General features: G+C 40.6%; 1 protein-coding gene across 1 annotated transcript in view; it reads left to right on the top strand.

Annotated features, from left to right (window-relative positions):
* The first annotated feature begins 1894 nt into the window (after positions 1-1894).
* LOC117283195 (adoMet-dependent rRNA methyltransferase SPB1-like) overlaps positions 1895-24791 on the top strand; it is a 28637-nt gene continuing 5740 nt past the window's right edge. Inside the window, exons 1-8 of the mRNA XM_033755874.1 lie at positions 1895-1993; positions 8227-8303; positions 11419-12277; positions 13027-13105; positions 15297-15505; positions 17926-18027; positions 18424-18525; positions 19215-19314. Of these exons, the coding sequence (XP_033611765.1) occupies positions 1895-1993; positions 8227-8303; positions 11419-12277; positions 13027-13105; positions 15297-15505; positions 17926-18027; positions 18424-18525; positions 19215-19314 (1627 nt within the window). The remainder of the gene's footprint in view (positions 1994-8226; positions 8304-11418; positions 12278-13026; positions 13106-15296; positions 15506-17925; positions 18028-18423; positions 18526-19214; positions 19315-24791) is intronic.

The following is a 24791-nucleotide window of genomic DNA, read 5'->3' as shown; positions in this document are numbered from 1 at the left end:
CGCACTGTGCCGTCTGTTTCGGATATCTTTTCGGTCTAGTTTTCATAAGGGAGTTCATAAGAGTATGTTTCGTACAGAAGATTGTCCTAATATTATATCGATTACCTATCCGCTTAAACTTTTCAGAAACACCCTTCACATATGGAATATATACAGAACACAGAGGGTTTTTCTCTTTCTTCTGACGACTACTGCCCTTGGAATTAATGACCGAGTCAATGAAGCCTTTGGGATAACCGTTCAACTGAAAATCGTGTCTCATGTTGTTAATTTCTTTGACCAAATCTCGTCGATCTTGGCATATGGTGGAGGCTCTGTCATGGAGACTTTTAATCAAGCTACTTTTTTCATGTTGCGGATGGTTAGAAATGAAGTTGAGGTACTGGCCAGTGTGGGTGGGTTTCCTGTTGCCCTGTGTGGCAATTGAGGAAGCTTCGAAACAACAGATTCTACCGCACATGCATATCCAAGCCTGAGTGTGATCGTGTTACTGACAAATTCAAACCCTTCATAAAGACTGCTTCTTCATAGCCCGTTAAAATGTACTTGGATCGACTGAGGATTAATTTCTTATATGCTGAGGCTGAGGTTGAAGGGGCTCTATTTAGTTAGGTGTTGAGATGGGAAACTTGCGAATATGAACATCTTTCTGCTTATTGAAGATTTTCTTGAAAGAAATTTCCACATCGGTAAATATACGCTGTTGGTCGGAAATATTTACAGATGACTTGAGAAAATCATCCAGTTGATTGATTTCATATCGTTGAGAAGTCTTCTTATGCCAGTGATAGTGTATCCTATCCCCAAGAAGTGCCTGATTGGCACGTAATGCAATTTTGGAGGTCCGTCGACTATGGAAGGGCATCTTTACAGGGAAGGCTTTGGAGAAGATACCCCGATATTTCCATCTCCTGGTATCAGGTGTTTATAAACCTCGTGTTTTGTGACATCGGTTGTCCAGTGATTGAGACTAGCTCTTTCTAAGGGAACCAACAGAATAGGTGTTTTCCCTCATCTGAGGATGGAAAAAGATCCAGTTTCCGAAACGTCGTGTTTCTTATTACTTATCTTAAAAATCAGGACGATGGATAAAGTCCGAAAACCCAATATCGCTGTATACTAAAACTTGTTAAGATTATTCATCTACATGTCTCAATTCAAACTCGCATATAGTATGGTTCGTACACAATGGGAGTTAATTCGGTGTGTACTGTGTCTGTGATATGTCTATTCTTTCTGGCTGTGAGCGTTGTATAGTGAAATAAATTAATCTAAGAGAGATTAACAGACTAGAAAGGGAAGGTGAAAGAGTATTTTTAAGAAACTTGAAATAAAAAGTGATAGTTGAGAATGGAGATCTTCTTGCAGATTAACACAACACTTTGAATAGGTCTAAGAATTAATTCTATCAGTTATTGAATGTACATGGAATCAGTGATGTTAGGCAGCTAGTTACACAAGCAGCTGATCTATTCATACCTGATCCTAGCACATCTGAGACTGAAATTGCTATTGAGATGTTTATACAGGTATAAAACGACAGGTAGTAATCAAATTCCGCCAGAACGGATTCAAGCAGGATTTGAAAATGTGTGGCTGGAGTTCTATAAACTCATTAATTCAATTTGGCGTAAACAAGGATTGCCTTGTGAGTGGAAGGAGTACATTATTTAACCAATTGCAAGAAGGGCAGTAATACTGACTGCAGTAATTGTCAAGGAATATCACTCTAATCAGCTTCTTCAAAGAGATTATTATTTTCTTAAGGTTAAGTCCATACACAGACAATATGACTGTAGGCCTTGAGATAACAGATCAACAACTGATGATACGTTTGCATTCGTCATAACTGGAGAAAATACTGGAATATAATGGGATAGTACATGAATTATTCATGGACTTCAAAGAAGAGTATGATTCAGCTAGAAGGGAAGTACTGTACAAGAGTGTCATAGAATTTTGGGTACCTATGAAACTAGTTAAGCTGATGAAAGTACGTTTAAATGAAACCTATAGAGAAGTCTGTATAGCTAGATGTTTGTATGATATATTTCCTGTTCAAAGTGTTGAAAAGAAAGAGTTGAATTATTGCCACTCCTTTCAGCTTTGCCTCAGAATATACCACTCGCAAAGTCCAGGAGAACCAAGTGGGATTGAAATGAAATGAGACTGAACCGTGCAACGGTTCTTCTCCGTGAAGTTCCTTGGAGTCCCCCCTCCCGAAACGCCAGGATGCGAGCCGTTCCTCCTTCTTTCCACCTAATGTCTTAGCTGACGTCAGGTCAGCTGACCTTGTCTCCCCCCTCCTGGACGCAATGCGAGGTTTCCTGCTTACTCAGAACGAATGCATCGTTCTCTCTCCCCGTTAGCTTCAGCAAGGTAACATCGCTGCTTCCAAAATTAGTTTCGTTTATGTTGAATTGATCTTGTGAAATTCTGTTTCGGCCTGTGCAGTGTCTGAAGGGGGAAGAGTGCCCTCACGACGTGATCAAGGTTGCATCAAGTCGTGAGGTTAATCTTGTGTTTGTAATTCTGGAAACGCCAGTAAGTGACTTACTGTTGTAGATGGTTTCCTTTTCATCACGACGCCATGTGGCGTAAGTTAATTAATTTGCTTGGAGTTGAGTTGGCTTAAACAGCCGATCGCCCCTCAGGCGTGCAAGTAACCTGTGTATATTTCCTTGTGCCCTTATGGCTTGCCGAAGTACAGGTTTTTTCCTAGAGAAGTTGAAAGATGCCATGAGGCGTGCCCATACTTGAGTCTGTGCGGCTAGGCACAGTGTAGTTCTGCATCAACTGTCGATTATGTTTTGACCAGTCCCTGCCCATCAGGCAGAGTACACCTGTATACTCATGTTATCAATATATACATTTATTTATATGTTTGGAAACGCCAGTTGTATTTGTGTTTACTTGGGTTGTGTATTCCCTACCAGTTCGGACTAGCAGATCCGTCCAGCTTGGCCCATAGTGCCGACAGCCGTTTTCCTCTCCAGAGATCCCCTACTCGACCTTGGGGAGGCATAGTACATCACGTACAAGCAAGTCGTTCTTATGAGCCTGTCCCTTACCCATATTGAACAGGAGTTCACGGGTCTAAGTGGGTAGGAGAACTGGGTTCTTGACCCACAGGGTTAAGGGACACGGCTCAAGACACATCAGCTGCTGATATTGTTTAGAATATAAGGTAGAACAGATAACAAAATGTATGCTGATGTCTCATCACATGAATACTGGGAAGAATCACTACACAAAGAGTGTTGATAGATACGTTGAAAATGTTGCGATTTCACATTTTTAGGATTGACAGATGTAAATCAAAATACGATTCATGAAGTAATAAAGATGAGATTGAATTCGGGTAATGCTTGCTTCCACTCAGTGCAAAATCCTTTGTTTTCTCGTCTGCTTCCTAAAAATATGACAGTTGGAATATATATACAAAAATTTGCTTGTATTTTCGTATGGGTCTGAGACTGGGACAGTAACATTAAGGAACACAGAGGGAAAGTGTTCCAGAATAGGGTGCTGAAGAGAATATTTGGACGGAAGGCAGGAAGTTGGAGAAAACTGTTTAATGAAGACTTTCGATTTTCTAGTTTTCACAAAATATAATTAGTGTGATGAATTTAAATGGGCGAAAGAGGCAGAGCACGCATCACATGTGGGGAGAATATGAATGCATAGAGGATGATTGTGGGAGAACCAGAAAGAAAGACCCCACTAGGAAGATATGGACGTAGGTTGGATAATAATATTAAATATATCTTAGAAAAAAGAGCTTGTGGTGGTATGAACTGAATTTATGTGCCTCAGGATAAGGAACGGTTAAGGCCCCTTGTGAATGCGGCAATGAACCTCCATGTTATGTAAAATGTTGCAGAAGATGGCTTTTCGAAAGGCGTCATCTCCGTGGAATTATTCAGTCAGTTTCTCTGTTTTAGGCACAACCTGGCTGGGTTCACGTGATAGTGTTTGCAGTTAATCACCACTTCCCAACACAGCAGTGTCGGCCTGTGTTTTATTCCAGGTCATTTAGCGGGTTATTTGTGGTGATCAAGTGACATTGGAGTATCTTTTTCTGAGTATTTCAGTTCCTCGTGCCAGGTTTCATTCCATTTCAATTTTTAAATTTTAGATTTGTGGGTAACTGTTCAAGTGTTACCGTAATAGTCATTTTCTTACATCCTCTATGAGAACAAATTGGGTTTGGTTTCCTACAGATGCTTGGTCTTTCGGCAAGTGTTTATTTCTCACATGTAGAATGTTACTGAAAATTCTACCTTTCGCATTATATACAAGCCCATAGTCAGTACAGGATTGACAAAGCAGAACATGCCTGTCTTACATATATTATGCTACAACGGCAGTTTTTGTAAATTGAGAGGTCGTAAGCTTGAACACCGTCAAGTTTAAGTGCCTGATCTTAATGCTACATTTCAGGGACTGCCCGAAGATATATATATTGATGAAACACTACTATTTCAACATTTCCAAATGGTGTGCACGCCCCTGTCACACCTACTGAAACAAGGGGTGTTAAAAGTACATGGTTATGAAGAATGCTTATTCATACGGCAAAGGAAGTTCCCACTTTTCTGATCGGGTGGAAGTCCGTTTCGATAAAATCAGTAATCTTCTATATAAACAGAAGTGTAAATGTTCGTTTGATAAAATTCTTAAATCCCCGAAAATTCTTCACCGATTGCTTTGAAATTTTGATACAACGTTGCATTCGAATACGCGCGTGTTTCTGTATACCTATTATGTAGATGTCACACCCGTGACAGGTAAAAACGTGTCACGTGTTCGGAATCCAGGAGTCACTTCCGTGCATAGGTAGCGACAATAGCGGTATTGTAGCCCCAACATTTGGCCGTTGCCTGGGAAGTAACAATATCGATACTGTAATCCCAACAGTTTGCCGTGGTGTCGAGAACATCGAATCTCCACGGTTACGACGAATACACGGAGTGTTCCCACAGAGATAACGCAATAACGATGGGTCGTTGCGTGGGAATAGCGGAATCAACAAAGCAGCGTTTCCCCGGTGATAGACAACAGAGGGAATTGTATAGCAACCGCCGAGGTATAAATAGCCCAAGTTTCGACAAGGAGCAGTCAGTCTGTAATTAAACTCAACTTTCACTACAGAAGCCAATTTATATCAAGGTGAGCAGAAGTAATTTAATTTAGCAGCGATGGGAGGCATTTGTAAAAAAGAACCGCTCTTGTTTTGATAAAAGTGGTAATTTGGAAAAAAGATCCTGTCATGAATTTACAAATATGTCTCTGAGAATAGAGCTACTTTTACATGTAAATATTGCAGCTGTTTGCTTAGATCATAGCTCTGCTTCGCAATGTCATTCGCATTAAATGGTATGATTTAGTGGAACATATAATTTTTGTGGTCATTTTGCTCCATGAGATTTAAGGCAATTTTTCTGGTGGTCATTATTTCAGTCTTCTCTAATATAGCACACTTAAACTCTGTCATAGACTGCTATACTACCGTTAGTACTTATTTCAATATTTTGTCCAGAGGCAAACAGTTTACATTTGGGGCTCAAATTGAACGACGAGTTATCTGCTGCTCGTGTTTGGTAAGGCAGCTCATTCTGCATTTCCTCACCGAGGTTTGCTTGTGTCCTCAATGTTGCCCAGTAACTTGAAGAGCTTTTCAGCTGTGCGTCCGCATCTGGATATTTTTGCACAAATATCTGGTATCGAATTTCAATGTTGAAATTTTATTCGTCCAAATTGTTTGGTATCCACGAACAGAGACATCCCCCATCATAGATACGATACTCACTTTTCACTTCCTTGTTCAAGAACCGGAAGTTTTTCTAATTCTACATTAAGAAGGAACACGCAAACCGCGGCGACGAGTATTTAGCTACGAACACAGAAGTGCAGCCGAGTACGCTGCCAGCACAGGAAAGGATACAGTCTGAGTCTTATATTAGGACAGATGGTCAGTCAGCCACTCTGTTTTGGAATAAAGCACCCATCTGGGGCTTACTACCAGATTCTTAGAGCTGTCAGGCCGTTTCAGGTTTGTTAATGTATGGCTCTGGCCCTGACGGCAGAATGGGTGTGTCCTTTATGGTTGCTGCTGGTTTCGCCAGCGCAGTCATTCTCGGCGTGTTTACCGAACGGTTTTACAAATCAAGTTGTTGTGTTGTTGCATGCCTGTAATACTTGACACTGGCTGTTTCTGTGGCTCAGCAGTTCTTGCAGAAAGTAAATATGTCACAATACTGTGAGGACTCAAAGAATCTAGCTCCACCTGATGCACTGTATTTCGGGTTGGGCTCGAAACCTGGAACAGGGATACACAGCAGGACGAAGACGGTGACTATTTTCGGGTCATTATGGCCTATACCTTAACCAGTCTATCTCTCAATATGTAAATATCCCTTCAGTGTGTATTCTGTCTGGTTGAGTGCAAGCGAAGGTCTTACAGTTCATTAAATATTAACAGAGTATCTTTCTCTTTTCCTTGGCACTACAGCCCCAGTGACTCTAGGCCCACCTCCATGAACATCTCCGGTCACATTGGTTCTTCTAGATCTTATACATTCGGTAGGACTCCTTAGGCGGGTGATCAGCTCTTCGCAAGGTCTCTACCTGTACACAAACACAGAAAAACGCCCGCACACAAACTAAACATCCATGCCCTGAGTGGGATTCGAACCCACGATCCCGGTTTCCAAGTGAGCGAAGACAGTAAATGCCTTAGACGGCTCGGCTAGCGTGACCGGCAACACAATATCTATAGATTTAAAATTAGTAATTAATTGTTATTCATATCTCTAAAATGAATACATATTTTGATCAATTAATGGACATCATCAGATACAAATCTATATAAATAGAAACGTAAATGTTGGTTTGTGTCTTATCGAAGATCTCCCAGAGTTCTTCACCGGTTGCTTTGAAATTTTGATCAACGTTGCATTCGAACATGTGCGTGCTTTCATATACCTATTATATAGATGTCACACCCGTGACAGGTAAAAACAGGTAAAAGTATTAATTATATTCAATATAATGTACTGTAACGTGCTATACGTCGTCCATCGAATACCAACAAATCGTTGCCTAGGAATAACCGTGGCAACGAACTTTTGAAACAGCGGGTCGTTGTCTAGGAATAACCGTGGCAACAAACTGCTGAAACAGCGGATCGCTGTCTAGGAATAACCGTGGCAACGAGCTGTTGTGGCAACAAAATTTTCGTTTTGATTTTATTATTTCGAGTTACATTGCCTTGGAATTGGGCTTAGTCGTTTACCGTAGCGTTCATTTCGTGAGTATAGTTTATTTTTTGTTGTTTTTCATTTCGTTTTCTTAAATGTTTCCCTTATTTTGCGGTGCAATTGGCGGTGGGATTAGGCTGTGTCGATTGATCTGCGTTTGAATTGAAATATTTCGTCAACATTTTTTTTTGTTTCTTCATTGTTTTCCAGTTCGTGTTCTTTCCTTTTTTAATATTTTGCAATTTCATGTTTTTCTTATAACTTTCTTTCTTCTTCTTCGGTGCAATCGTTCTGCTTTAGTACATCCAAATAATGCCTCGCAGAAGATCAAACTTAGCTCGTCGTACTCGCGGAGCGGAAGCAATACATCGAGTAATTTCAAAGAAAACTGAGGAAGAACGGGCAGACTGAGCCACAGCAAGGCGTGGCCGGGCATAGCTAGTCTACAAATAAAACGTGTAACGAATTACTACTAGCATACCAGCAATTGGAGCATTGCGTAGCAACGAACGCCCTATTTTTGCACATTCGTTGCTGTGATATGTGTTTACCGATTAGTTATCTAGCAACAGACGTCTTTCAATTGTTAGATGCTCTTTGATTGGAATATATTGATGAATTCGTCACTTGGAAACGGACAAATCTGTCACAGTATAAAGTATTTTGTGTACACCCTTCCTTAGAACTTCAAATTGTGAGCATCTCTATCCTATGTGCATGTGACTTATCCTCAGTTTTCCTTTCCTCGTTGTAAAGTAATGATTTTTATATCAGTGATCTAAACGATTGATTTCATTATCAAGAAGACTGACAGCCAGGAAATATCATTAAATTACATATTCCTCTTGACGTTCAATGTAGACTTCCAGAATTTTATATCGTTATTTTCCCTGGAAATCTTTGATGACGTAACCAGCAAGATTGCATCAGAAATATTATTTTGACAGTATTATTTATTTTACAGATGTTTACAAGACTTGGAGATACAGCCCCCACAGCACTTGTGACGAGTGTAAATATGCAAAATCAGTACACAAAGAGGTGAGTTGTGACATACAGCTGCATTAATAATTTAATCGAATTTTAACTGAAACAAGATTAAAATATTTTGTGTAAATAATTTAATATGTCATCTTTGCTCTATTTTAGAAATGATCTTTTCGTAGGATGAGTAAATTACGAGATTTTTTATTGCTAGTGGGGTGGGGCTAAGTCCCTTGAACTGCGGCCAACTCTGGCTTATTTTACGAGCACCAGATGTTAGGTGAGGGTGATTGTGGAGCAATTGGTGGAATGAAGATTGGCAGGGGAAACCGAAGTACGCTGAGAAAACCTGCTCCAGCGCCACTTTGTTCACCACAAGTCTCACTTGATCAGACCCGGGATCGAACCCGGGCCGCCTCGGTGGGAAATCAGCTACTAGCCGCTTGAACTATGGCGCGAAATTATGAGATTAGCATGCATTCGTACATATAAAATTATTGAAGTTGTGCATTTCTTGTTTGTTATGAAGTCCTGGATATGGAGAATGATTCTGCCCTTGTGGCACTGAGAGCAGCTGTGTTATTTGCTACCCACCGTATTTTTTCCAGCTTCCTCGATCCCTTCTCCCACTTGTTATTCCTCTGGAAATATCTTTCTCTCCTCCTCCTCCACCTCCTTCTGTTCAGTCACCTCATGCTCCTCATATGAGATTAGAGCCACTTGCACCCATTGCAAGACTGAAAGTTTCCCACATTCTTTTGGATTTATAATGATTTCCATCTTAGGAAGTCCTTTTGGGTCTCATCAAGTGGTCCTCACTTGTTTTTTTACATACGAGGGCTACTTGTAAAGTAATTTTCTGGGAGCTGTTAAAAATTTAGTGTTGAGAAAATAAAGTCTTGTTATGTAAATACTGAAATTACTTCTCAATGTCATCACCGGCAGAATTAACGCACTTCCCATATAAGGAAATAATGCATTGCTCTTCCAATATTGTTTGGTCAGTGCTTTGAAAATGTCTATCACTCACTACAGACGGCAACGCATTTGGCTCTTCAGCTTGCCAATCTTTAACCTTTTTATGCCGTTGTCTTACAGTTCCATCAGTCATTACAATTTAGCTGTAAACCACAATAAAATTCACAATGGATTTCAAGAGATACTGTTTGTTTTATCTTGAAGAAAGTGGACAGGAGCATGAAATTCGTAACTGACGGGCCACCTCATAACTAAAAAGACGAAAACAAATATTAGGTGACAAGTTTTGTGATGCTATAAGAGTCAAAAATCGTATGACGCTAAGTTGCATGCGGCTATTCTTACATTAGCTGCCTAAACTAAACGGACATTACTTTCGGAATAGCGCTCGTATAATGAATTATGCTTGGTTCAGGGCTCCAAAAATATGATTGTCCTCTCGCCACAAATGAGTTAGTGAAGTTTACTGACTTCTGTCTGATTATTCATGGTCTGAGTACAATGAATTGCCGTTAATAAGATCGCCGATTAATTGGGGCAGCAATTTATTTGAGGTTAAATTTAGAGAACAAAGGGAAATTGAGATTACAACCTGAATCCTCTTTGCTTATTTAGAACACAAAGCCGTTTAATTGGTCTAATAACTGTCACATGGCCCACTTGTATTTAATATGTCATCAGTGTATCACTGAGTCAGCCTGTATATATAAACACCTAGATAGACTTGCTCTCAGTCTTGTATCAGTGAGTCACTGACTCATCCTGTATAAATGTACACCTAGATAGAGTTGCTCTCAGTCTTGTATCAGTGAGTCACTGACTCAGCCTCTATAAATGTACACCTAGATACAATTGCTCTCAGGCTTGTATCAGTGAGTCACTGGATCACCCAGATACACTTGCACTCAGTCTTGCAACGGCTGTGTTTGTGAGTCTACTGTGTGGTGTGACCGATATTTACATTTGAAATTTGAGATCCCTGAAGAAATATTTAGGACAGATGTAACATCCACAGACAAAAATTGACTTACTTCAAATTTAAGAAGCATCCACGTAACACAAAGTCGCGAGAAAACGGAAATTTCTGGAGCGTCGAAATTTAAGATTGCGCGAGTTTTACATTTGCGAGAGAATCTGCGAAACGAATGAGCATCACGACACGGAGAAGAGGGAACTTCCCAAAAGTAACAGGATAAAATTACGGATTCAGACGTTGAAGAGGCCCTGAGTCAGTGTTTATACTCGTAGAACGTAACTGGATAAGTGGCATGTGCCTGTGGCGCAATGTTGGAAGGAAAAATCAGAGTGGTAATCTAACAGTTGGTTATAACGGTTACAAAGTAACAGATGATTTTTCCCAATGCAAAGGCAGGTTTTGAATAAAATTCAAGAAGTCAGACAGCTGGAAGGAGAGTACAGCTTTCTGCCAAAGTGGGCGAAAAATAAGTAACAAGACCATTGAGATGTGCATAGTTGGCTCTGAATTAAGTACTCAGAATTAGGGATGACGTCATATTTGAGATGCACCACGTGTGAAATTATGAATTACTTTAGTGCATCGACGATAGTCTTCAATGTGATAATGAAAATGATGATTGTGTGAAACAATCGTTGAACAGATAGCAGCGAAACAAAAGTGTCGGAAAGTGTAGAGTATGCCACGACCAGGCGTGAATGGCTAAGTAACCAGGATTCTAGGAAATTTTTTTCCTGACGACGACCACCTTTCTTGCCGGAATATACAGTAAATATTTTTCTGTGATTGTCCTCAGTTGATTTAGCTCATTTAGAGTCAGCATTTGTCCTAATCAATGCTTTGCAAACCTTTGTGTGGAACTTCGTACATTTAGATTAGTCTTTTAGTCCCTATGTGTTCCAGTTACCTGGAACCCAATACACAATGAAATGCTTTAAGAAAATGATTGATTTTCATGAGAACTATTCAGGAATTTGTAAAGTATGCTCTATGTTTGCACCTTTATCATAAGGTACAAACATTATCGGGCTTCCAGCCCGAAGCCAGTCTCTATAGTGAGTTCGCTATCTAATCTCCATAGAACTCTCTCTCTCTATGAAGAGTATATTGCAAGACTACAGTCAAATGGAATTTGCGAATTTCCCGGAGCTCTCTTCTTATTACATGGGAGGTCATTCCTCATGCAGAATTGGTAAATTGTATGTTTTCTTCTTTCAGTACACAGCTCAGCATAGCAGAGGATAGAATTCCTATTTCAGAGAATGATCTCGTGGAGGATCACAAGTGCGTAATGGAATACGAGTGTAAGGATGAACAATATTCCTCGGGAGAGGAGAAAGATGATGATATGCTGGAAAAGGAGGAAATCAAGGATTCCTTGACAGGAGAGGAGAAGGATGATGATATGCTGGAAAAGGAGGAAATCAAGGATTCCTTGACAGGAGAGGAGAAGGATGATGATATGCTGGAAAAGGAGGAAATCAAGGATTCCTTGACAGGAGAGGAGAAGGATGATGATATGCTGGAAAAGGAGGAAATCAAGGATTCCTTGACAGGAGAGGAGAAGGATGATGATATGCTGGAAAAGGAGGAAATCAAGGATTCCTTGACAGGAGAGGAGAAGGATGATGATATGCTGGAAAAGGAGGAAATCAAGGATTCCTTGACAGGAGAGGAGAAGGATGATGATATGCTGGAAAAGGAGGAAATCAAGGATTCCTTGACAGGAGAGGAGAAGGATGATGATATGCTGGAAAAGGAGGAAATCAAGGATTCCTTGACAGGAGAGGAGAAGGATGATGATATGCTGGAAAAGGAGGAAATCAAGGATTCCTTGACAGGAGAGGAGAAGGATGATGATATGCTGGAAAAGGAGGAAATCAAGAATGCCTTGGAGGGAGAGGAGAAGGATGATGATATGCTGGAAAAGGAGGAAATCAAGAATGCCTTGGAGGGAGAGGAGAAGGATGATGATATGCTGGAAAAGGAGGAAATCAAGACTTCCTTTGAGCAGAAGTTATGTGTCCTGACACTGAAAGCAAATGAAGTTGTTGCAGAGAATGATGCCATCGAAAAGGTGAGGTTTTCCTACTAACATTAAAAATGATCACATTTCATATCCTTTCGTTCACAACACACCTAGCACATTTATCACAACATTCAGACACGCTTCCTGATTAATTATTTGATCATCAGTAGCGAATTCATGACGCACAATGTCCTGATGATGGAAAGGCCCAATTATTTCACTCGCGAGTAAATCTGTTGAGTTTTCTTTCAGTGAGGCGAGGAAGGACGCTTATAGTATGACAGTCGCAAGTCAATTAATTCTGTCCGATTTTACTCTCTAATGAAAAATGAAGTAATGTTCTGAGGTATTTCGTCTGAAAGCCAAACGAAGATAGTTGGAACCATGTTAGGAGAAAAATCTCGAAATTATTGAAGACGTCTTATAAAGAGATATAAGATTTTCAACATGAATATTCTATTATTGCACTTCATTATAAGTCAACAAGGCATTGTCAGACTATCTCAGCCGTACAGTGCTAGCAAAAGGAATTCGTTTCTTCTTCAAAAACAATTTGCTATCCTCATAACCTCCATCGTCCGTACACTGTTTATGTGATCCAAATTTTTCTTCCCTTAATCCGCGATTCCTCTTAGGAACATTCTGTTGCAAGATTTGAGGAGAAAGCATTGTTCTTCTCTATATTGATTTCCTGTTCTTTCAGCAAACGGCGAACACTGTTCACCATGCATGCCAGATAAAGTCGTGTTCTCGAATCTGTGTCTGATTATTAATACACGGTATGTAATTTTTACCAGGTTCCATCTCAAGACGAATTACAAACAAGGAATGAAGAAGACAGTTCTTTTACTACAGTCTCCTTATGTGAAAGTGGAGGTAATATTTATGCCTACATATTGCTATTCTTTTCTATCAATTCTAATGGTAGAGTAGTCAATTCCATTTTTAAGTAAAAGAAATAAATACAAATATTTCAGGGGAGAATTGGCCCCCAATTTTCTTTCACTACATTTTGAATATTTTAATCTTCACAAATAGCATTGGAAACACCTTGAGATGTGTTATCCTTCCCGTTGCCTAGAAAGGGCGATTTTTCTGGCTCCACTATTCCTGCACGTTATGAAGGAAATATCGGAGGGAGCAATGTTATTTCAGAAGTCCCGCTTTGCTTTACACATATAAAAAAACTTGACTAATAAAGATGAACGGGTGAAATAGGACAATTGTAAGAGCCTACCTTTTCTAAACAGTCAAAATGTTTGTAGTTCAGAATCGAATTCTCATTCTATAGTCATCCCTGCAACTGACAATATTAATGATAGCAAAAGTACAAATAGAAAGAAAAAAGACAAATGGAAAGTTATATAGGACTCCATGAATCAAGGAGAGTACATAAGGTAGAGACAAAAGGAAGAAAACGGAATGGTTAAACAAATTGTTCTCAGGTTTATTTTCCAAAATATTATTCCTCCTTAACACAAACGAAATATTTCACTCGTCACACGTGGATAGAATTATGACGGTTCTTTTATTGCTAGTGGGGTGGGACTAAGTCTCTAGTGATTGTGGAGCAATTGGTGGAATGAAGATTGGCAGGGTAAACCGAAGTACTTGGAGAAAACCTGCCCCAGCGCTACTTTGCTCACCACAAATCCAACTTTACCAGACGCGGGATAAAACGTGGGCCAACTCGGTGGGACCCCAACGACTAACGGCTTGAGCTATGGGGCGTCCTTAATATCCACTTTGCTTTGCGTCATTTTTAAAACGTCAATATCCCACGAACAAAATCCCTATATACGGCTCTATCCACATATCTCAAACCGTTACTATATTTTCCTACTTCCCTACTTCCTTCCTAGCGTCTGATATGATTATTTTGTTTTTATTTGTGGCAGCGAACTTATCTGCAAACATATTTATATTTTCAGGTTAAACTAGCAACAAATGCGTCCCATTTAATTTCAGTTCCACTTTGTATTCCTGCAAATACGTAACGGATTATAAAGAATCAAATTAAAAAATAGATGGAGATAAAACAACTCCAATGCTTAGTCCATTTATATAGGAAAACGTATCGGAATATTTCCACCTTTACTCAACTTCCACTATATTTCATTAAACACTTTGGTGTCGGCATAACTATTTTCCCGGGTACTCAAATTTCTGTGAGAAAGTTGCGTAAATTTATGAACCAAATGAATCGTGGGCTGTTTGTCGCTGAATAGCTGATGTATTATCTCCTTGTATCCAAATTACATTTAGTAAGAGACGAAAGCGAAATACCTTCTTCCTTTTTCACCATATAAGTCCAAAAATAAACTCAGCATTCAACTGAGCTCTGCTATGGGGTCTGGGGACAGATGGTACTGTATTTAAGTTAATATTTTAGTGAGAAATATTGACCGGACAGTAATGACGTGAGCACATTAGGCGAATATTCTCCACTGTTGAGAGCTGTTGCCAAGGAAAGACTGTGATGATACTTCAAGCAGTAGAAAACTCAGGATGTATTAGTTTGTAAACTAAGTAAAATCGGCGATGTCGTTATAAGTACTTGTAGCGTCTGGTCGTGTTGTCATTAAAATATTCACAAATCCATACCGTGTCTGTAGTCTCCCCTGCACGTGACAATATTAATGATAACAATCGTGCAAAGAAATAAGCAAAAGAAACAAACGAAGAAATTATTATAGGACAACATGAATTAAAAGCGAGTAAGACAACGTAGAGACGAAGGAAGCAAAAGAATTGGTGAATACATTTTTGTATAAAAATACTTTCTCCTAACTTTTATGACTCATTACCACTAAGGAAGTGATTCCTTTGTTCCACGTGAATATAGTTATGACGGGGTTATTTTGATATATACTTTGGACAGAAACAGAAAATTGATTTGTAACAGAATCATTCCAGAGAGTCAGTAATGCCGCTAAATCTACATCATTTTGGACATGAGATTCAAAATCAATGACCGAATTGCAGAGCCCAGTCATTCCCATGGCATTCGTTACAGGCAACATTGAAAATGTATGTAATTACTAACAGTAGCCTCGCTCTGTTACAGGAATTGCCACAATTGACAGCCGGGCGAGGTTTGAACCGCCAGAAAATACCAACAGTTCAACTTTGAAACCAGGATCCAGCATGGCCTTGAGACATAAACAGTTTCCGAAGGGTCGTACTATTTTGACCTATCCCATCCCCGATTACACTCAAGTGAAGCATAAAACGAACACTTTTAATATACCGAAAACGTGTGTTCAAAACATCCAGGTGAGTGGTGCATTCACATATTCCGTGGTTTACATTTAAGTGAGAAATCTTCCTCGTTGTTATATCGTCTTACCCTTCCTTTCCCTGTGGCCTGCTTTTCTGCTTTACTGAGCGCATTCCCTGTGTCAACATCAGTCAATCAAATCAGTCCAGATATTGCACATGAGAACTTCCAATTACAATTCCAGTATCACTCCACCGTCGCACACATAAAAATCTTCTAAATCACCCTTCACATTCTCACAGGCAACCTTCTGTATTCCCTGATACGCTTCGCTTTCTTCAGCCACTCCCAACTACGTGTAACTCAATCTTATACTGAATACTGGCTGAAGTCAAAGTCAAAGTCGCATTGCGAACGACCTTCAGTCAGTCTGTCAGTCAGTCAGTAAGTCTTGGTGTCGAGCCTCATCTGGGGCTCATGACCAGATATTAATTTTTCCCGTTTGACAGTTACGGCCTTATTTTTATGGGACGCCCTCTTTGACGAAACGACGGGTCCCTTTGGACATGCAGCCGGGCCTTAGCAGCGCGGCCTTTCTTGGGTCCCAGTCCCTTGAGACTCGCGACAATATTTTACTCTCTCAGATTTGAGACTTCCCGTTTCGTCACCTCCTACGACTCGCACAGTCACTGTGGAAGAATTCGACCAGGCCACCACACGGAGAGGAACAATGGCTGAATGTTTTCAGGTGTATCTACCCACGCATTGCCTAGCAATAGACGCCCTACTGTTGAGTGACGTCACATTTTAAGGGGTGGGTTATTTACTGAGCATTGCGTAGTGACTGGATGAGTGGGGATATGTGACGTCACTCGCACTCCGTTTTGCGCAATCCACGAGTTCACAGACTTATCGCCTAGCGACGCTCCGATACAACCAGCAACTATCACGTTGCGCGGTTGCCTCGAGGCCTATGTAGCTTTAGAGTTCCTGCACAGAACCAATACGCCATAGTATTATAATAGTGATACATCTGTGAAAAAGGATATCATATATTTGCGGAATGAATTGCTTCTTGGAGAGAAGATGAATGTTCAGTTGAACTCTCATTTCATTTTCGCTTCGAGGTTTGCATATTTTAACCATAAATCGAAAATCTACCATAGCAATAATCCAAAGAAGTGAATCTAAGATACTACGAATGAATGTCGACGCAGCATATGTGCCTCGAACGCAATACTCCACACCGATCATGGTATGTCTTCCGTTCAATGCGTCATCCAACAAAAAAGCACCAGACATCACAAGAAAATCATACCTCATAAAAACCCACTCCTTAATAAGCTATCGACAAGAGAAGAAAGCAGACGACTCAAACGAAACTGGCCAATTAATCTGATTTGAAATACTGAGGATTCGCTGTTGGATTCCTTCTCATCACATCATCTAAACAACCATAACATTAAAGAAAGTTGTCTTCTGGGTTTAGGCACCGTGTATTCTTCGTTTTGGCCGACGTTTCGGAGGAACGTAGCGCCTCCATCTACGTTCCTCCGAAACGTCGGCCAAAACGAAGAATACGCGGTTCCTAAACCCAGAAGACAACTTTCTTCATTGTCATCGCCGTGAAAACCTCAAAACTTACAAACCATAACATTAGCTTACAGGATGTATATTCTGAGTTCTGAATAATTAAATAATTAAAAAAAGAATGTAACTGAAATATATAGAATGGATTATTTGGTGGCCTTCCAGCAGAATGTCTTTATGATTTAACGTAACCACCCAGTTTTGTACTTTCCATTCTGCCCCACACTTACGTGGCGTATTTGAGGCTGACTCCAAGGTAAACATCTCGTTTTTCGTGGGATATTCGATGGCCTCCCACTTTACTGCACACAGCTACTGCACGTTTACCATCAGCTTCCTTGCCAAAATGATTCATTTTTGAAAGTCTGGAAGCAGTACACATATATTACGCAGGTGGATATACAAGAGATATACTCGTATTGTGCAAATACATGAAATTCGAAAAACATTTCGGTAGTTATGCTGCCATCAATATACACCACACACGGGTTGGCGCAGCCTCCAAGAAGTAACAGTATCTGCGGTGTGACGTGTCTTCACAGAATTTGCAGAATTTCAGTAGCGAGCAAAGCATATTTTCGGCAAGTCGTGGAGGCAGAGCTGATTTTGGGCAAACAGTGTGTTTGGAACTTCGTTCTCGGCAAATTACGGCTACATACTTTAACTTAAAAATGAACTGTAGCTACAGAATCCCCCACAACTGGATGCGTGTAAGAGCTCAAATCAAGATACATGAAATGAGGCCATTTATATGTTACGTGCATTTGGCTTTTGCCGGGACGGTTAATATTAACTATTAAAAGGGGAAATTATTGAGAAAAATCTCTTAGCAGAACCCCATATTATGATTTTTCCATTCGAGTGCTGTGTTTTTTTTTCTCTCTAGGTCTCGGAAGGACAAGACCGCAGGCAGGAGCAGCAAGCGACACCCATGAGGAATTGGAAGGGGTCGAAGCCTTCCAAGATACCTGTATTGATCAAATCAAAGGTACGATAGTTGTAATTGGACGCCTCTCTAATCCTGTATTAGTGTATTTCATATTGTCATCAACACAATGTAACTAATGGCACGCTGTTGAAGCAGAACTGATTTTGAACAAACATTGTGTGTGGAACCTCGTTCTGGGCAAGTTACGGCTCACCATTTTATCTTAAAGATTAACTGTAGTTACTGAATTTCCGACAACTAGATGCGGGTAAGAGCCACATCAGGAATCATGAAATGAGGTCATTTATGTGTTACGTGCATTTGGCTTTTGCCGGGACTGCTGAATATGATTTATTAAAAGAGGAAATTATCGAGGAAAATCTCTTAGCAGAACCACACCTTATGATTTTTTCATCCGTGTTTTATACATTCGAGCGCCGTGATTTTTATCTCTAGGTCTCGGAAGGACAAAACCGAGGGCAGGAGCAGCAAGGAAGGCCCAAGAGGGATTGGAAGGGGGCGAAGCCTTCCAAGATACCTATATTGATCAAGTCAAAGGTATGATAGTTTGAATGGGATGCCTCTAATCCTGCATTAGTGTATTATTTATTGTCATCAACACAATGTAACTAATGCGAAAAATTCTGGGTTGTATTTTAAGTAAATACATCTTAATGTAGGTTACTGAAAAATGTGTTGTAACAGTTATTTGAAGCCAGTATCTAAGATCTCGCGGCAAAACCAATTTCCAAAGGTTCGTCTTATATTAAGCTACCCAATATCCGATTACATTAAACTTAAATCCAAAACGAACACATATAATACACCGAAGAAAGACAGCCATCACCTCCAGCTGGGTGGTGTGTTGACTTATATCATGGTACATACGTGTATGTAAGCTAGTTACTCTCCCGTTATCGGCTGGAAGATATGATTCATTTGGTTCATGTTGAATTTTTTCTTGTTCCACACGAAGAGCTCTGAAATATTTCAATCATGTAACTCAGTCCTCGGTTGGCCATCGGCACAAAGAATGTTGTCAAAAATGTCGAGGATACAGCACTCCCTGCAAAATATTTTCAGGCCCTGAATTTCCCCGTGCCAACATTTTTTCTTTCGTTTGGAAGCCACGAGTAATAGATGATATCACAGCCTCCGTTCTTTGAATTTGTTATTTAAGGACACTTATGTGCCCCAAACTGTCCATCAAGATGTGGTCAATATGGGTATGTGTGTTTTTCATCCAGAAATCGGAACGGACAACAGAGGATGGTAATTCGGCACCTGTGGACTCAATCAAAGAGCAGAGGGCATACTTGGAAGAATACAATGACAGGGAGACTAAAGGTGTGTAATTTCATTTCTTCTGAACATCACTGTGAACAGTAATGAGTTGCATTTTCTCGCGGTTCTCTGACACGTAACTTTGTCGTTCTATTAGATTTCTCGTTAGAATACGTATAAATGGAAATAATGCATCTCCAGTGTTTTAGTCCATTTATATAGGAAAACGAATCGGAAAATTTGCACCTTTACGCAAAATCCAGTATGTTTCATTAAACACTTTCGTGTAAGCATAACTATTTTCACTGGGTTCTCAAAATTCTGTGAGAATGTTGCGCAAATTAATGTACCAACTGAATCGTGGGCTATCTAATTATCTATGAATAGCTGATGTATTGTCTCGTTGTACCTAAATTACATTTAGTAACTGACGGAACGAAAATAGCTTATTGATTTTTCACAACATAAGTCGAATTATAATTACATCATGTATAACCTTTGCTATGCAACTTCTGCTAGAATGGCTGAATGACAATGGTCGTTCTTAGGAAGAGCTCGCCAGACATTTCCCGCTGCATCGAATACGCAAGCAACAGAGCTGCATGTTCTATTTGCAATTTGTCGAGAAATTATAAAGAGTGAGATTGGGTAATGTGTCAGTTGAGCTCTGTTAGGGATGCTGAGGAATGTTGGTGCCGTATTTAAATTTACATTTCAGTTGAAGGATATTCACCGGACAGAATTGACGTGAGCACATAAGCTGAAGAATTACCGTTGTTTATATCTGTTGCCAAGCAACGTCTAGCGATCATATTATAGGCAGTAGAAACGAAGCATATAATGAGTTGTAAAGAGTATCACATTAGCTATATCATTTTAATTGCTTAGAATTTCGTGACATGTTGTCATCAAAATTTTCAACTGTGGGATTGTCGATGTTCTAAATGACAACCACGTAGAACTATAACAAATGTATATATTAAATTCTATAAATTGAATGTACAGAATAGCTGCGAAGCTATGTGAAATATTCAAATTTGGCTGGGCCTCAAAAGGGCAGTCAGTTGCATAGCGAGTGCGCTGGCAGAATTTGCTCCTATGTAGTAGGCCAAGTCTTACGGCCGTTCAGCTAGCCTGGCTGGACCGTGAAGTAGTGCTGCATGCGCCGGTAGAAATAGGTGCCTACGGTGTGGTTGCTCGAGTTGCTGCAGCTGCGATAGTTGCCTGGTCGCAGAGCGTGGTCGCTGGAGACTTGCGGCAACCACGTCAGTTTCCTGGTCGCAGTGAAGAGCTGATGATTCTGATGACTGATCGTTCTCAACAGAATGTGATCACTGACTTTTGCCAGTTAAATTCGAAGTCATGTTGCAACTCACGGTCAGTCAGTCTGTCTGTCTTGGTGTCGAGCCCCAGCTGGTGCTCATGATCGGATATTTCTTTTGAATGAAGTTACTGTCTTGTCTATATGGGTCGCCTTCTCAGAAGAGATGTCGGGCCTGTCATTTCTAAGTCAGTCTGTATTAATAAGTCCACTATCTGTATTTACATACATTTACAAATACACACTTATTCTTATTTCTAGGTACATTATATACAAGGCCTCTGTTAGTCCAGGCTCAGTACAGCAGATTTTGCCCTATTTCTAGTGTTGTTCGCTACCACGGCAGTCTAGTCACTTGAAGGTCGTATGCTTGACCGCCGCCAAGTTTAAGCCTCTCATACTTTCTGTGGCGGGCATCGCCTTGTCCGATGTTGCCAACATTCTCATTATCATGATTTTGTATGATTTCTGCTCACTGCCTGAATAATTTTGTTATATAGACATATGGGTACGGGATTTTGAATGCCATGTGCAAATCGGGGACCGGTGTGCGCATTGGAAAATTGCCAATCGTGGGGAGAACCTTGTTTTGCAGGCACTGAAATTTCACTAGATGGGTGTCTGCAGCAAACTCCTAGGCGGGACTAGCATATAGTCATTACGGATATAATAAGAAATTTGTGGAGGGTCAGTTTAATGTTAGCGCTCAATCGCTCACTTTTGAATAGGGAATACACTATAATGAATGTTCTGAAGTCTTTGGCTTCGATCGTCTCTATGTTTAATCTCCATATCACTATCTTATCGAAGATTAGAACTAAATATTTTGCACTATTTACAAATGGAATGTTTTTTTTCCATTTAGAGTAAAACAAAACTCGGGCGGTCGACGACCACGAGAGAAGTAGACCCCCTGAGTCTTATCTTCATTAATTTTTATATTCCAATGTTCACATCAGGTCTCCATTGAGCTGAGACCAAGCTGAAGATTTCTAACACTAATACCCTCCTTGCGATCTGCAGTCCGCAAAGAGGACCAGGTGGACACCATGAGATTTGGGACATCATTTACATACAAAGTAAAAAGTGTAGGGGAAAGAACAGAACCTTGCGGCACCCCTGCTTGCATTCACTTGGCGTTGACATTTCGCCTTCAACCGATGCCCTGAATTTACGTTTAGAAAGAAAGGACCCAATAAGTTTGGTCAACCTGTTCGAGAATTCCAATTTTGATAACTTATACAGGAAAACCTAAGTGCCACGTGGTATCCAAGACTTTTTCGATATCCAAGAATTCCGCAGCCGTAAACAATTTTTGTTGAAATTAAGGGTCACGTGGTCCGACAGCCTTATAATCGTACAATGCAATGTCGAGCTGTGAAGTGCACGAAAACCAAACTGGCTTGCGTTGAGCAGGCCTATTTCTTCAATATGTTCTTGGAGGAATTTCAAAATTACTTTCTCGAATAGTTTTCTTGTCGTGGACAGGAGGCTGATCGGACGTAAATTTTGAGGAAATTTCGGGTCTTTACCCGGTTTAGGTAAAGTTATTATTTTTGCTTCCTTCCAAGTATTTGGAAAGTGAGAGAGCCGAAAACAGTGATTGAATAAGTGAGTTAGGTAAACCAATGGTCGCCTTGGAAGGTGCCTGAGGCATTCATTTGGGATGCCGTCAATTCCACAGGCCTTTTTTAATTTCAGGGATTTTATTAATTTCTGAACGTCACATGGTCTGATCCTTAGAAGGGGGTTTTCATCCACGGCTTCCAGCAGAGTTTGAACTCTGGCCTCCACCCGCTGTTTCCGTCGCACAGGTCATGTGACGTGAACTGAATTTCCAAACAGTTGGCAATTTCGTTTGCTTTTTCAGAAGGGTGAAATTTTAGGCCAGAAGAACCATGAATAGCAGTTGGTGCCTTTGGTCCGTCTCTCTTAAGGAGAGATTTTGCAATGGGCTATATAACCTGAGGTGTGATTTCAGCGTTACCTTTTTCTGTTTCCCACCGTCCAGGTGCCTTTTTACGGGTCATTCGTCTGATTCATTTGGTGACCAAATTTGCTGGCATTTCACACGCTGCATACCTCGTTTCTTGCCACAATTTTCGTAGCCTCTGCGTATATTTTATCAAATGATCCAGACCAGGTAAATCGTTGTTTATGTCCGAAAGTGTAACTTTACTTGTCGACAACCTATATGCCGAAGCAATAGAGGCTGCAAATTCGCGTGCCGTTTTATTGGCTCTGCACCTGACTTAATATCTAGTTTGGGTGATATTATCTCAAAGGCGAGGCTTTCAAACCACTCCCATTCTGTAAATTTCTCAATAGGTTTCGAAAGATTCCTTATCTTAACGTGATCCAGCATGTGGAATACTATTGGTAGATAATCTGTATCCAAAATATTAGAGGATGACATGACGCTCTATGATTTTGGAGAACCACAATGTCCAGCACGTTACCGTTTCTCGCAGGGGAAAAGTGAGTGGGGCACTGCTGTTCTGAAATTTCAAATTCACTCATATCAAACAAATCCATGAGTTTCTCGCCTGAGGGGTTTGAAATTCTGCTGTTCCAAAATGGGTGCTTAACTTTCATATCACCTGCAAAAATAGAATTACCTCTAAATTTAAGCCCAAACGTGGCCGAACTGCTGTCAATTGTAGAACTGCGTGAGCCCGCTTTGCCTTTATATGCCTCTAACTTGATGGCAATGTGGCAGAGGTTGGTGAGTCGGAAGACTTCTTGGGACTCATCTGTTCTAGGTAGTGTGACAAGTAACAAGGGAAGGTTAATGATATTTGTTCCTTCTGGAGGAGTCCGACGACTTGTTGTCATTTGTTTGATGCTAATGGCGTCAAACCCCAGACTCACCAGACAGAGATACCTTCAGCTGTAGTATTTTGTGGAAGGTGACGGATAACAGCTTTGATTCTGTTTCTCAGACTTGGGATAGTAGGTAAATTATGAGAGATTATTACTCTCTAGGAATTTTTTAATGGCTGAGAAGTCCGCCATTTCTTTCGCGACAATTCTTGTCCCGCTCCTGGTGTTGCGGAACTCAAAATTACTCATGACTAGATCTTTGACCTTACTCTGCAACTGCATAAGCTTAGTCGTAGAGGTTAGTACAGTGCGAGGCGGCCTACCCCACTTGTCCGATAGCTACTGTTCTCCCGGCTTGTTCGTTGTCTCCTCCACGTCCATTCCTGATGTCCTCAGGGGCTCAAAGATTTTTTTCATTTGTACTTCACCCTGGGATTTTATTGTAATGTCCCTCGGACCAGGTGTCGGCTTTGACTTTTTCTTCTGCTCTTCTGAAGGGTTTCGCTTGCACCTTCTTTGCTCGCGAAATTCCTCAGCTGATTCTTCTTTTTGTTCCAGACGGAGCGACTCTCGCATTTGCCTGTGTATGGCAACATAGGGGCGCAGCATGGATGTAAAAACAGCCTTGCCGTCGAGGTGCTTACAGAGCATTGTCTTATCGGCCTCGGATTTAGCTATTAATTGGTGTCCTTTCCATTTATATAGGGCGATGTATGGATAAGTAGTCCTATTGTTCGCAAGCCGATGCCCAGTAATTCAATTTCTTCCTGGCACTCAGAATTATTAGTTGTTAAGTTTCGTGGTTCTTCTCAAAGGAAGCCACGATTGCTTTCAATCGCTTTTCAAACAAGGTCGGCTCCGTCATTTCGCCTGCTTGATTGTCCGTTGCAGACGGGAAGACCCCACCTCCGATGCACTAGCCACACCACCCATTGTATAGTTTCTGTGCACTATCCTAACTATTGCTAACGCACGAGGAAGTGAACACTTTATCTTTAACTCACACGACCCACACAACCCAGCTGAATGACAAATATACTTGTACACTAGGAGCAGAACAGTCACCCGGTTAGGCCGGGTTTACACATAGCGTCCAATCTTACTCCCTGTTGATCATTCTCATTATCATGATTTCGTATGACTTCTGCTTGTTGCCTGCATAATTTTGTTATGTAATCATATACGTATGGAATTTTGAATGTCATGTACAATTCGCGGACCGGCTTGCGCCTTCGAAAATCGCCAATGATCCGGAGAAATTTGTTTTGCAAGCGCTGCAATTTAACTAGATGGGTGTCTACCACACTCTCCCAGGCGGGACTAGCATAAGTCATTATGGATCTAATAAGAGCTTTATGGAGGGTCAATTTAATGTTAGCGCTCAATCGCTCACTTT

The sequence above is a fragment of the Cryptotermes secundus genome, unplaced genomic scaffold (genome assembly GCF_002891405.2).
Source record: "Cryptotermes secundus unplaced genomic scaffold, Csec_1.0 scaffold1792, whole genome shotgun sequence".
In the NCBI taxonomy this organism is placed as follows: domain Eukaryota; kingdom Metazoa; phylum Arthropoda; class Insecta; order Blattodea; family Kalotermitidae; genus Cryptotermes; species Cryptotermes secundus.
The sequence above is the reverse complement of the archived record's forward strand: the minus strand, read 5'-3'. Positions and strand labels throughout refer to the sequence as shown.